The sequence below is a fragment of the Gossypium arboreum genome, chromosome 7 (assembly GCF_025698485.1).
Source record: "Gossypium arboreum isolate Shixiya-1 chromosome 7, ASM2569848v2, whole genome shotgun sequence".
NCBI lineage: Eukaryota > Viridiplantae > Streptophyta > Magnoliopsida > Malvales > Malvaceae > Gossypium > Gossypium arboreum.
Genome location: NC_069076.1, coordinates 8297576 through 8311669, shown reverse-complemented (window position 1 = coordinate 8311669; position 14094 = coordinate 8297576). Strand labels below are relative to the sequence as shown.

The following is a 14094-nucleotide window of genomic DNA, read 5'->3' as shown; positions in this document are numbered from 1 at the left end:
GGCATCACTTAGGTGTTGTAAGGGGTGTGCCGCCTATAAGTTTGGCTTCACCTGTGGTCTTGTCACCTCAATGTCAACGGGTCGAGTTTTGGTGGTCTACGAGGCGAATTTGGCCCGTATTTCTTTGATGCCACCTATTTACATGCCATTTTCAGTTTATTTTTATTTTTATTTTTATTTTAATCTTGATGTCAGAAATTTAGGGTGGTGTCGCCTATTCACTACCCTATACTTGCATGAGTGTACCATTTCGGTACATAATTCCACTGACATACCATTTTGGTATAATATTTTTGTTTTTATAATATTTAAGTAAAAAAGCCAAGAAATAACCTTCATTTTTTTTTTTATAATGAAAGAAGGCAACTAAATGCCTTTAGATCAAATAATGCACCAAGTTTATCTTCTAAGAACAATTTTTTAACAGGGAAGTTAAGAAAGTCAAAAATAATACGTTCAACATCATCGATTGAGCTTGATTTAAGTAATTCAATCTACTATCATATTACCCTCTCTTAGAACAAATTAAAACTTAACTTCTTATAATTGTTTTCTAACTTCATTTAAGAAGAACTATCGAAAAAGTATTCACATAACTTTCCATAATCATTCACTTATTTTTCCACTTAATTCAAACAAATATACAGGGTGAATAGGTGATATGGAATAGAGAAATATTTTACGTATAGATATGCTTATGTTGTTTATTATTTATATAGTGACGCAATTGCCCATTTCTGATAATCAATGGCATGCCCTGGTATGCATGGATGAATTAATGCCTTAGTCATCAGAATTCCAAGTTAAATACTAATAAAATAATACAGAAGGAACTGCACGATCCGCCAAAGAATGCATTCTTTTACTAAAAGAAAGAATACATAAAATTAGAAAGAAACACCCACCCCCAAATAAAGTAACAGAAACAGAAAGACCCTACAATTGGCTACTTAACCCCCTCCCCCCCTTCCAAATTACAAATCCGATTTCCATGGCTCTTTCTCTCCATTAATTGACTAGAATGATTTTAAAAAACTAGATTTACTTAGCAGCATCCTTTCCCCCACCTAAATATCTAAAACCGAAGTACAAATTTAATTTAAGGCACGCCTCGAAAGAGACAAGAGACCATGTCCTCCCCCCTCCCCCCGCCAAAAATCGAGATGTCACTACCCCAAAGTACAATGGCTGGCCCCCCATGAACCCTAAACTTTTGTTCTACTGTCACCATTCAATCCCCTCTATGCCCTAAATTCGCTACTGTGCACCAAAATCCCACAAATGTATCCAAGTGTCACTACCCGCTGCTGCCACGTGCCGATCATCTGCCACCATGGCGTTGACTTCCTCTACGTTCTGGTTCAGACTATACAAGTGTTGACCGTGCTCTATTTCCCAGACCCTAACTACACCCGCGGCGCACATTAGCGCGTACCCTAGGTTCATGCAACCCATGACGTTGACGTTCCCCTGCCTTGTGTTGAATCTGCACACCTCCTCTAGTGTATCTACCCGGCGGACGATTGCCAATCCACGGTTGTCCACCATGATGAATGCCTCGCTATTGGTGTCCAACGACGTCACTGTAAGCCCTCTCCTCCACTCCCGGTCGTGTAATGGAAACTCCGGGTTTCTCAGGTCCACAACCATGTACCTTAAACTCGTGCATGCGACCGCCGATTCCTGACCCGTCACCCTAACTCGGCCAATAGTTTCAATCAACTCAGTCAACGTGTACCACCCCCTCACGGCTTCTGGGTCAGTCAGATTTGTGTTTACGTAGGCTAGCTCTTCAGTGTTACCGTCCCAAACGTGGAGTGCCCGACCCGGAACGCCTGCATAAAGCCCCACCCACCATCGCCCACATCCGGTGAAGTCCACCAATGCACCGTCGTTCACGACGTTGCCCAAATGGGCCGTGCGAGCAAGGGGCTCTCCGTCAATGATCGCTACGTGGATGTCTCCATCCAACGTGGCGAATATTATTCTGGGGTCTGTGATCACAATGCCAGATACGGCACGTGAAAAGCGGCCTAAACGATCGCGGTGGTGCGGGTAAAAGGTTCCGACCAGTTGACGGGTAGAGAGGTCGAAAAGCCTCACGGTACCATCGGCAAAGCCGCAAGCGAGGTGGGTATCAGACAAGGTGAGGCAGCGGCACGTCAGTCCATCGGGGTTGTCCACACTGGCGGGATCGAAGTGGAGGGTGTGGTAAAATGATCTCCCAGCACGAAAATTCTGAGCCGTTTGATGACGGTAAACGTATTCCTCACGCCACGAGGCGTGCATACAGTGGGTCCGGCCCCATATAACTGTTGTGAGACGGTGCCACAGTGGATCAGAGCGAGAGACAGCTTGCCACGTGGAACAAACCTGCACGCACATCATTCCACGTGAGAAAAAAACAGAAGGAAAAAGGACACCGAAAGTACAAAATTTGAGCTCAAGCCACGTCAAATCCGTAAAAAAGGTTCAGGGTTACAACTTGCAAAAATAAAGGCCGAAATCCATGCAATAAAAAGTTGAAAAAAAGCTATTTAACAAGGACAGGAGAAAATTACGCAAAAGATACTGATATAATTAAATTAGAGTTATTTATTGCTTAGTAAAAGATGAATTGATCCAGCAAAAGACGGTAGGTGACGAAATGAAGAAAGCAGCACCAGTGTGTATGTACAAGAAAAGAGGGTTTTCAGTTTAAGGAAGCAATGTTTGGGTAATCGCGTTATAACAGTGATATCAGCCATGGCATGCGTAATAAAGGGCTTTTTTATTATTTTAATAGTGACAGAGTTGAAGCTGAGCAGAGAGAGAGAGAGACTAGGCACAGGCACAGGCACAGGCACAGGCACAGGCACAGGCACTATAGAGAGAAAGAGAAAGTTGTTTTCGAGGTTCAATGTCAGGGAAAAAAATGCCAGACCTCTTAATAACAGGAAGACGAATGATGATGGGTCTCGTTTTGTTTTTGACAATTTGGTTCTTTCATATTTTCAGTTCAATATTTTTCAAGATACCAGTAACGTTGAATCGACTGTCTTGTAGCATAGACTTGTATGTATTGGTATAAATTTAAGACACAATCTTGTAACCTAGTGTCAGCGGAGCAGGGAGAGTGTGACAGCTCTTTTATTTTTGAACTTCCCTTTTTCTTGGTTTCATTTGAAGCTGCTGCAACAACAAAGACCCAAGACATCATCCCTCCCTCGGGTTGGAAGCGGAACATGAAATCCTTTTTTATTTAGTATTATCAGACAGGAAGGAAAAGGACAAGGGAAGACTATTAGCTGTGGTCCATTAAAGACCTAAGAAAAGGCCTAGGTTATATAAAAACACAATATATAACACGAGCATGGGCAACCTTTCAAGCGTGACATATGATATTAAAATTTAGCTTCTCTTTCATTTCCAAGAAAGGATTGGCCAAAGGCCTGTCTCGTTAAAAGCAGAGAATCATATACACATAGTCCTTTGCCCCCAGCTTACCTGCTTTCTGCTCTTTCTTTGACTCCCAAACCCCATGCCTGGAACATGGTATATATATATTATATATGTTTCGACTTGCTACCGTTTGGGAGGCCATCGATACATGCACCATGATTTAACACAGGAAGAAATATAAAAAGATCTAAAGTCTTCATCTAGTCATTGAATTGAATTTGGTTATGGTGTTCTGACAGAAATAAATAGAAGAATAAACATAAAAAAAAAATTGGGATTAAGCAAATTGAGAAAACCATATCCCTAAGAGGACAAAGACATATAAGTTTAATTAAAAACAGCAATGGGCTCCATGTCCTTTTTGCCTTTCGGCATTTGCACATCCTGGCTTTTGACTCATTCTCATCCTTTAATAAAAACACCCAACAAATAGTGAGATCTTAAGCCTTAAGCCAACAAAAAGAACCATAATAAAAAAAAGCCTTGAATGTTCTATCATATGTTGCTTCTTTGTAGCACCTAGTGACCAATAACCAAACCTATAATTGCAAAATACCTAATGATTTTCTTGATTTCTTCAATCTTGTGGGGAAACCATAGAAAAATAATAATAAGTTGATATTGAAATTTGAAACCACTAATAAAAACAATGATTTATGGTATGATCCTGTGGTTTAAATGCTATAAAATCTGGTTTTCACTTGACATTCAAGTTTCATTTCCATTAACATGCTCCTGCAATGAATTTTTATTATGGCTTGACCGTGGTAAAAATCTGGCACAAGCGCCTGATCTCGTTTGAGACATAAAACGACAGCAAACATTGGGTAGAGAGAGGGCAGTACCTAGACCTAAAGGCTAAACCCCTCGACTACTATTTAAAGGGAGAAGAAGAAGAAGAAGTAACAGTTCCCATATATGTCTAAGAAGGTTCGGACATATCTAATGCTAACCAAATATGGAAATGTTAGACTTTACTTGGGCAAGGTCAGAGTCATACAAGGTAAAAGGGACCATCGCCTTAAATCATGCTAAATGCTATATCCATAATTCCCAACACAGTTAAAAATAATGAAGGTAGGCCTCAAAGGTCTCTTTCTACATTTTTAGCATTAGGAAAGAGAGAATCCCATGAATATGGATATGTTCCAGCTGATGGATAAACAAAGGTGAGTCAATAAAGTGGGAAGGATTTTTATTTTATTTTATTTAGAGGTTTAAAAAGGGTCATTCCAAGAAAGGGAAAAAAATGGAAAACCAAAAAACCCAAAAAAAAAACCCTTTTTTTCCCCTATCAACTCAATATTTGAAAAGAGGTTAAAAAATGGACATTTCGAAGTAAACATTGGCATGATGCTTAAAACTACATCATCCGAAAGGGACAAATTTGTTAGAAATGGACTCATTTAAAGTCAGTTCCCTTGTCAAAGGCAGTTTCCCCCTTGGATGCTACCACTGCATCCAAGATTTGACAGTATATATCTGGATTCACTCTCTGCTCTTTTTCAGTCAATGGAATTTCTCAAGTGGGGAAAGAAAAGAAAAAATGGGGGGTGGGGGATTTAATAGCTTGGTATACCAGAATCTGGATAATAGCAGCATATTTTCAGGGTTCAAAACGATATTTTTGACCAGATTCAGATTTTGTCATTTCTCAGAATCTGGATAATGCCGTCCCCAATGCCATGAAGATTGAAGTGAAAACAAAAAATAGATATGATATAAAAAAACAAAATCCCATCAAGAATTCCCTAATTGAATCAATCCTATTTCCTTAAAATCAAACAGGGAAAAAGAAAGAAAGAAAGAAAGAAAGAAAGATGAGAAAAGGGTATTGAAGATGATAAAAAGAAAAAAACCTACCTGAAACACATTGGCAAGTGCAGCAGCAACTGCAAGGCGGCCAAAAGAACGGGAAGCATCAATGGCAACTTGGACAACAAGATCTTCAACAAAAGGGCCCGGCCAGATTTCGTTATTGGCACGTCTACGAGTCAAAGACGGGGCTCCGAAATCACCAACACCCCTTCTTCCACTATTCCCATTGGCATCTTCAGAAGAAGAAGAAGAAGAAGATGATGATGATGATGATGATGATGATGACGAAGAAGACATCAATAGTATGCAAGTAAAGAAGCTATAAAGGGAGAGGAAAGAAATGGGAAACAAGGACAAAAAGTTTTAGATAAAGACACGAACTGAGGGCCCCAAAAGAAGGTGTTGGGATTCTTGGATTTTTATACTATAATTTTACGCAACGATCAATGCATATGTATATCTACACTTCAATACATGTACTGTTTACGATAAAGAAATAGGGTCTTTTTTTAAAGTCATGTACAAATCATCTGATAAAGACTGTTAATATTATTTACATGTGATGAATTTTTTATTGATAAATTTATTATAACATATTTTTCCTATTCACAAGTAAATAAGGATAAGTTTTGATAAATAATGCGTTTATTTATGATGAGTATAAAATAATGATACATTAAATTAACTGTCAAGCACAAAAGACATTAGTATCCTCTAACTCAAATCCACGTTGTGAATTGTAGGATGAATATTTATGGCAAATAAATTGAACACTAAAGTTTAGAGAGGTAAAATGATACACTATTACTAATAGCGAATCACATCGCATTGGTAGTGTGTGGATACTATGTATGGACTTGTCTTCTCTCTTCTTGCAGGAGGGATATTTATAGACAATGAAAAGTTTGAATGAACCCTTTATTCCATGATTATTTTTTCAGTAGAATCTAAATTAAGAAGGGCCGACTTTTAGATTTTATGAAATTGAGTAGTTAGAAATATTAATGAGTTATGGTTGTTGTTTTTTTGTTTTTTTTTCCATAAATGCATGTATAACAGTATGAGTTGCTTATGTGTAAGAGCATAGAATACATCCAAATTTAAAGTAAATAATATTCAAATAATGAAGAATAGTCGATTGAGTTTTAATTCAAGTATGTTGAAATGTATTATCTTTTTATTTCAATGGTAGGAGTGACTATGAGACTATGAGTAATTTTAGATGTTATATAAAAAAGTTTAGATATGATAAGAACTTATGATTATGTTAATATTCAAAAATAATAATAAAGGATGTTGTTAAAAAAATGTAAATAGGGTAATGTGTTAACTTTTGTTTGAATTAGTATTTTTAGTCTATAGAAATTTATTTTAATTTTAAAGATAAATTTCAAAATTATATATGAACTTTAGTTTAATATGTAATTTTATACATGAATTTTGATTTATGCAATTTTATATATATGAAATTTTAATTTGATTCAATTCTCATAAATTATTAACACAATTATTGATATAGTATTATTTTATGTTTATATATTGCATACACAAATAAATATATTTATCTAATATAAAAATAAATTGATGTATTTATTTTTTAAAATGTCTTGATTGAATTAAAATTAAAATTTAATGTATACATTGGAACCACGATCAAAATTTTATGTGTATAATTATACCAAATTAAAGTTGATATATAATTTTAAGATTTTGTGATTAATTTTTATTAATTAAAGTACATTAAAATAAATAAAATTTTAATTTAGTAATTGAAGTGAATGGTTTGTTGATTTAAAAGTAATAGTGGTATTTGGATGGTTTTAATTTACAGTTCTTACAAATAAATTTATTTAAACAATTTTAAATTACTATTTAATCAATAATTAACTTGAATTTTGTGTTTTGACTTAAATAGAGCATAATTAAAATTTTTGTTAAATACTCTTTTAGCATGAATTGAACCGTATTATTTCCATCTCCACTCTTAATATGGTATTAAAAAAAGTTAGCATTTGTATTTTATTTCTACGAGGAGTGTAAGGTTCACAAAAGAAACTCATGAGTAAAAGTGTCATGCAGGCCATTTTATTAGGAGTCGGATTGCATTATGTCATATTTACTTAAAAAAGACTCATTTTTATTAAAAATTTTATCTATTTGTATTGTTAAAAACCGATGTGGCTAATTGAATAACCATATATTGACATATGGTGTGCCACATGTACCTGATATTAATATACAAATGCTACTTTTTAACAATAGAAATTGATAGAATTTTAAAAGAAGAATCCGCTTTCTCTTTAGATTAATGTACAAGAATTAATTTTCTATTTTTAAATATAAAAATAAAATACAATCTAACTTTTAACATAGAGACTTCTATAATACTTTTACCAAACCTATAAATTTTAAAGAAAAAAGGAACTTGGGTATAGTGTTTTGAGGTGCTTTTGGAGTTTCTCATCCTATTTGTAATTAGTATTTTGAATGAAAATGAAAATTAAATAATACAATAAAAAAATAAAGAAAGAAACTTTGAAAATCGAAAGAGGATGAAAATAATTCAGAGGCATATTTGGAAGGGGATTTGATCAAGTACAAAGGGGAGCCACCTTGGATTTATAAACACCCCTGTGTGGTTTCAAAAAGCTGAACCAATCTTTAGCCAGCTCCTTGGGAAACCGCTGTTTGAATAGTTTGATTTATTTATCAAATTTTCAAAACTTTTACTTTAATTAATTAGAATTTATATTAAAAGTTACTTAATATATTTTAAAAATTTTATAAATAATATTTTTAAAATATTACTATTATAAATACAATAAAAATATAAATTTATGTTTAGCCAATTATAATATAAAATCAAAATAGTACAAAATTTAACAGATAAAAAATTTAAGAAAAAAGTAAAATCCGAGACATACATACCAAATAAAATAGAAATTTGCATATCGCATATACGTGTAATAGATATATTAATAGGATGAAAATTAAAGAAATTAAGGAAGATAATTTATATATTATTATTATTTTAAATTGCAATGAAACCTTTTGAATCTCATATCCCTATTTTCTATTGCTTTTCTTAGGGTTGTTCTTTCAAAATATGTATATATTTTTATATTTGATATTGATTTATATATATAAGTTATCTTTAACGTGCATATTACTTAATTTTTAAAAATCATATTACTCCAAAAAAATTATAATAAATTAATATTTTTTATAATTTAAAATTACAGCACCGAAAAATTCCATTTACTGACCGAAGTATATACAAATCTGTCAGTATAGATAGTTTTGAACAACGGAGTTTGTAACTCGTCTGTATAGATTAAAGCTATATTATGATATACTGACAGTAAATTTAAATTGTCTGTATAAGTCGGGAATATATAGACGAACTACATGTATTCCATTTTTTTACGCGCTACTTTTACTCTATTGGCTGTATTTCTTTTAAAAATATATTTTCCCAGTTTTTCTTTCTTACTTTCTCAATCTTATAAAAGTTCTATTTTCTTTCTTCTATATTCATTAAAAAAGATTGTAATTTCTAAAAGAACTCTCATTCTCTCTTTGGTCTCTCACCGATGAAGTAGACCCTTTTTCTTCATAGTCTCTCTTTTTCTCCTTCCTATTCGTTCTGTTCTCTTTTCAATCTGTCTCACTGGCCTGATTTGTTTCCCAAATTTTAATTGTCTTCCCATTTGATTGATTGGGGATTTCAATTTCTAGGGTTTTCTTCTATACTTAATTTGGGGTTTTGATCGTTCCATTGGAATGAATTTTTGCACGAGTTCTTTGATTCAAGCATATAGACATAGCTATATTTGTTGAAGCTACTTTTCCTATAATGTACTTATATTGTAGTAAACATGTAACTGTTTTATTTTTATTTGAACGATAAATAAATTAATTTACCTGTGACGTTCATGGTGTGATTGACCTAAATCCTGAGTTAGTCATTGGCCATGCGTATGCAACTCATGTGCTTTGATATAAGTGGAGGCTTATACTCTAAAGATGATCGAGCATATAGCCTGTATGTTGGATACATGACTTGTGTATGGCATGGCTTTACTAGCAACAATGTGATTTATAGCTCAATTAAAGAGTTAATGGTATCCTCTCATTGGTATTGTGTGGACTGATAAATATGGAACGTGGCCACCGGTTTCTTGTTCTCAAACAAGCAATTTATCATAGTCATTTGTTGATAATAATCATATTAATCATTAAGAAGACATAATGGTGACACTGAGATAAAATAGGATTGTATTAAGTGAACAGATTTAACTCAAAGGAATCAAGGATACGATATGAGGGTAACACACACATGATGAGTTCATTGAATAAAGCAGTTGGATGAATTGCTTTCATAAAGAGTACGCAATAAGGAGTTTTCAATCATAGTACTTCTTGTGGACTTACTCCATGATTAAGTAATTGTGAATTATCGGAATGATACTTCTGGACATAATTGTAATTACTAGAGCCTAATTGTATATGTTCGATTGATCCCTCCGCTAGCTCAACAAAAGCTCTATCGGACTGTATTTGAATCAGAAAAAAATTCTACGACTTTGGAAATAATTTAATTGAGTAGATTTATTCGATGTGAAATTAAATTAGGTGGTCGTGAGAATTATTCAACTAGAGAATTTGATTAAAAAATTTTCTTGAAAAATTAATTTTGAAAATCTAAGTGATTTTGGAAAAATTAATTCGATCAAGTAAAATTAATTTAATCAAATTAATTAAATTAATATGATATTTTTGGAAATTAATTTTCAAGCCAGACAATTGGCCCAATAGGTAATTGAACTTGAAAATTGGATATGAGACTGTAAATTGGGCCTGAGAGCCCTAAATCGAGACCAAAACCTAAAACTGGTAGATAAACATTCTATAATTTTAATAAGATTTAATATTAAATTAATATAATATTTATCTTGAATTTAATAAGATTAAATTTAATATTAAAGTGATTAAGTTTAATCATAGTTGAACTCTCTAAACTCTCCTTATATAAAAAGAGAATTGGGTAATTATTTTATACACACTTGAATTTAAGAGAAAGTTGTAGACAAAAAATTCTCTGAAGAGATTAGTTCAGAAAATTTCTAGAGATATTTTTCTGATTTACAACTTGACCCAAAAGTTTAAAGAAATTACGAAATTACCTCACTGGTAATTTTTGTAAAAAAAATTCTGATTCAAAGTGAGTCCGCACTCAGTAGACGTGAACTTGAGGATAGTGGCGAAGACTACTCAGACGAACTGCTCATCCTAGATGAATCAAAAAGGTGCAATTCTGATTAAGTGTTTATTATTTTAGATATCATAACCAATATCTTGTTTTGGAAAAACAAATTTAAAACTCTATTTTCCCTAAATTTATTTTCTACTACGTTTTTCAAACAGTTTTATCCAACATAGGGAACATTCTCTTATTATATCTATGAACCTGCTTTGTCGCTTTTGATAAAAATGCTTAAGAGTTTTAGTTCTTTGTTACGAATCGTAAAGAAGGAAACAGAAAGAGATGAGAGAGAAAAGAGAAATCAGAGAGAAAATGATGTAGTTTCTAATTTCATAACCAACCCCCTTTCCTTCAACTACTTAAGAAGGAAAGAATTAATGGTTCCAAAGTCCGTTGACCAAGCTGTTGGTGTACAGCTGTGCTCCCAGTACACATCATTTCACTTAATGGACATGGACATAAACACAGTTTTGGCCACTAACACTTAGACCAATCTACACTATTTCACTTAACTCTAAGAATATTAAAATGCAACTTTTAACTAAAATAATACAGGGAAACAAACTAACATAAAAAAATTCAAATGCAGTTGTTGGTTGGGTAATCTTATTGTACCAATTACCACATATCTTCAAAAGGATCCTTATAACACCCCAAAGTTTTTGTTTCTGCTTCTGTAAAATCTGACACAACTGTATATCTGCGTCAGTGGTTAAGTGTTCTGAGTATGTGTGTGAGGTCCTAAGTTCAAGTCTTACCTTTAGAAATTTTAGTTATTTTTGGAATTAAGCATTAGACCTATTTAGTGGGCTTACATTTAATTGTCTGTAATCTCATATCAAAATGAGTCTGTTGGTTCAAGTGGTAAGGGCGTGCTGTATTGGAGTTTTGGAGTTCGAATCCCTACGTTAACGAAGGTGTATTATTTTTCCTCAGTTATTTTATGGTATTTCGGTTGAACTAAAATTCTGAGGAAGTGGGAAGTAGTGGATGAGTGGGAGGAAAATAAGGGATTTTGATAACCTATCTTTTATTTTCTTCCTGTTGAATTTTTATCAATTTCTTTCTCTTCTCTCTCTTGGAATTAGCGTCAGTTTCTACTTCTTTTCAAAGTTCTTGTCGATTTTATTTTTGTTCCTCTTTATCTCTGGCGTGAGTTTTGTTTCTTTGTTCTGTTCAATTCCTTTGTTCATTCTACTGTTATCCGCACGGGTTTGGTAAGCTTTCTATTTTATTTTGTAGTAGTAGCGTAGCAGTTATGATAGGAATCTAAATTCTGGAAATAGTTGTGTAGGTAAAGGCGATGAATCTGGGGTTTTCGTTTCGATGGTTTAACTTTCGGGCGTAGATGTCTTTGCGGTGTTAAGTTCTGAGCATTGCTCAGTTTTAGGTTCGTGGAATTCATAAATTGTTGCTAATAGAGCGTTGGGTTTCTGTTTTTAGGTACTGGTCGTCTCGAGAGTGCTTTTGCATCTGAACAACACCAAGTGTGTACCCGAAACACATAAAAACGAAATTCGACGAAAGCCAAAAAACCTCATTATTGATGTCATACGGTCGTGTGTAAGCCGTGTGGTAGGCCGTGTACAACAACAAGGCAATGTGATTGACGAAGGCCAGGCCGTATGCAAGACACGGTAGTATGAGGGCCAGAGTGTGGCCGTGTGGGCCACACAGGCTAAACCAAACTAGGCGTGTGGGCCACACGGGTAGGCCACATGGGCGTGTGGACCCACATGGGCATGTGGGCCCATTATATTAAAAATTTTTGTAGGGTCACACGGGTCGTTCTAATCATCTATGGGCCTACCGTAAAGTCAGTGAATGCTATCTAACCCTAAAACCAAGTGATCTGTTAGACTGAAATATGATTATGAGTATGGCTATGTTTGTTTATCTGTTATCTATTTATAATAATATGTTAAACATGATTTATCTGTTAATTCTGTATGTATGTTCTGTTACTGTTATTGGGGTGGGATAATGTATATTGGAGGAAGTGTTCTAAAAGGCAGTTTATGCCAATTATCTAGCAGCATGGCTGCATCATATCTGATATGTGTCGCATCGGTACAACATGGTGTGTAGGGATGGTTGGAGATGGTGTGTAGAGGATGGGGGTAGAATTCTGATATCTGATATCTGATTCTGTTTTGCACATCTGTATTTATAATGGGCTTAGGCCGAATCTTTAACCGACTGATTCTGATTTACTGGTGGTGTGCATGTTTAATTCTGTGGGGTTACACACTGAGTTTATGTAAACTCACTCTTTCTATCTATTCTATAGAGGTGATCCAGAGTCTTAGGCAGATCGATGCAGAGGAGGACTCGACAGTGACCACTTGTAATAGAACTATTTTATTTTGCCTTATGATTTTATTTAAGTTTTGGTATTTGTTTTTAGAGAGTTTGTAATCTCTAGACTGTATGGACTTTAGTTGTGGCTTTGGTTTTACTGCTCATTTTATGCATACTTTAACAAAATGATTTCTCTTAAAACGACGGTTTTCTTAAACAAGGTTTTCTAAATCACGAATTGTATTGTTTAAACATCACAGTTTTTCACAAGCTTCTGCACTAAAGGATTTTAAGGCAAACGAATAAATGTTTTGAAATAAATGAAACCAAATAAGGGTATATAAACTTAAAGTTTTTATTGAGTTAGCTTTGTTTTTAAACCCATTCCATATGACATCACTAGATTCAGCCATAACGTCTAGGCCGAGTTTGGGGTGTTACAATCCTTGTCCTCAATGATCAAATTGTGGAAATTGTAGTTGCAAAGCATGTAAATTCTCCCAATTTGCATCATCAAGAAAGGTGTTGGCCCATTCAACTAAGACCTCAGTAGCAGTCTGGTTTCCTTTTTACACCATCCTCCTATCCAATATTCAGATTGGATCCTTCAGAAGAGCTCCAACTATTCCCAATGGCAGACTCACTTGTGTTAGAAGCTTCCTAATAGATATTTTGAGTTGAGAAACATAGAAAGTAGGGTGCATCTGTGACCCTTCTGGTAGCTTCAGTCGATAAGCTACTTGTCCTACTCTAGGCTCTACTGCATAAGGTCCAAAGTACCTTGGAGAAAGCTTCTGATTCAAGTGTTTCCTTTAGGTGTGCTAGTGATAAGGTTGAAGTTTCAAATAAATGTAGTACCCAACATGAAATTTATCACTCCTTCTACGGTCAGCTATTTGTTTCATTTGATCTTGTCCTCTTCTTAGGTAAAACTTGAGAAGTTCTCTTGTTGCCTCTCTTTGTTGAAGACAATGATCTCGTGTGTCTGCGAGGGAAGTACCAACCAAGTATGGTAGATTATAGGGTGACTTTTGTCCATACAAGGCCTCATCAGGTGTTGACCTAATGGTTGAATAATATGTGGTATTGTACCACCATTCAGCTAGGGGTAACTAGAGGAACCAATCCTGAGATCTTTTTATCTTCTTCAAAATCTAGAATGATAAAATCGGCTGGAAATATGAACTTATCAATTCTTACCAATACATCTTCAATCTTTCCCTCTGGATGTGCTATCGATCTGTATGCTAACAGAAGCGATACCATTA

At 34.3% G+C, this 14094-nt stretch overlaps 1 protein-coding gene across 1 annotated transcript; it reads right to left on the bottom strand.

The window, feature by feature from the left end:
- Window positions 1-734: 734 nt before the first annotated feature.
- On the bottom strand, window positions 735-5644 carry LOC108475361 (transcriptional regulator STERILE APETALA-like). The gene is made up of 2 exons (XM_017777325.2): window positions 5305-5644; window positions 735-2373 (listed from the first exon to the last, which is right to left on the bottom strand). Exons 1-2 carry the CDS (start codon window positions 5554-5556, stop codon window positions 1258-1260), a joined length of 1368 nt encoding a protein of 455 aa, XP_017632814.1. The 5' UTR covers window positions 5557-5644; the 3' UTR covers window positions 735-1257.
- Between the last annotated feature and the right edge of the window lie 8450 nt (window positions 5645-14094).

Excerpts from the sequence above, each read along its gene's own strand:
- LOC108475361 (XM_017777325.2), bottom strand. The coding sequence starts at position 5,556 with ATGTCTTCTTCGTCATCATCATCATCATCATCATCATCATCTTCTTCT. Across the intron at positions 2,374-5,304 it reads CACTTGCCAATGTGTTTCAG|GTTTGTTCCACGTGGCAAGC; the intron begins GTAGGTTTTTTT and ends ATGTGCGTGCAG.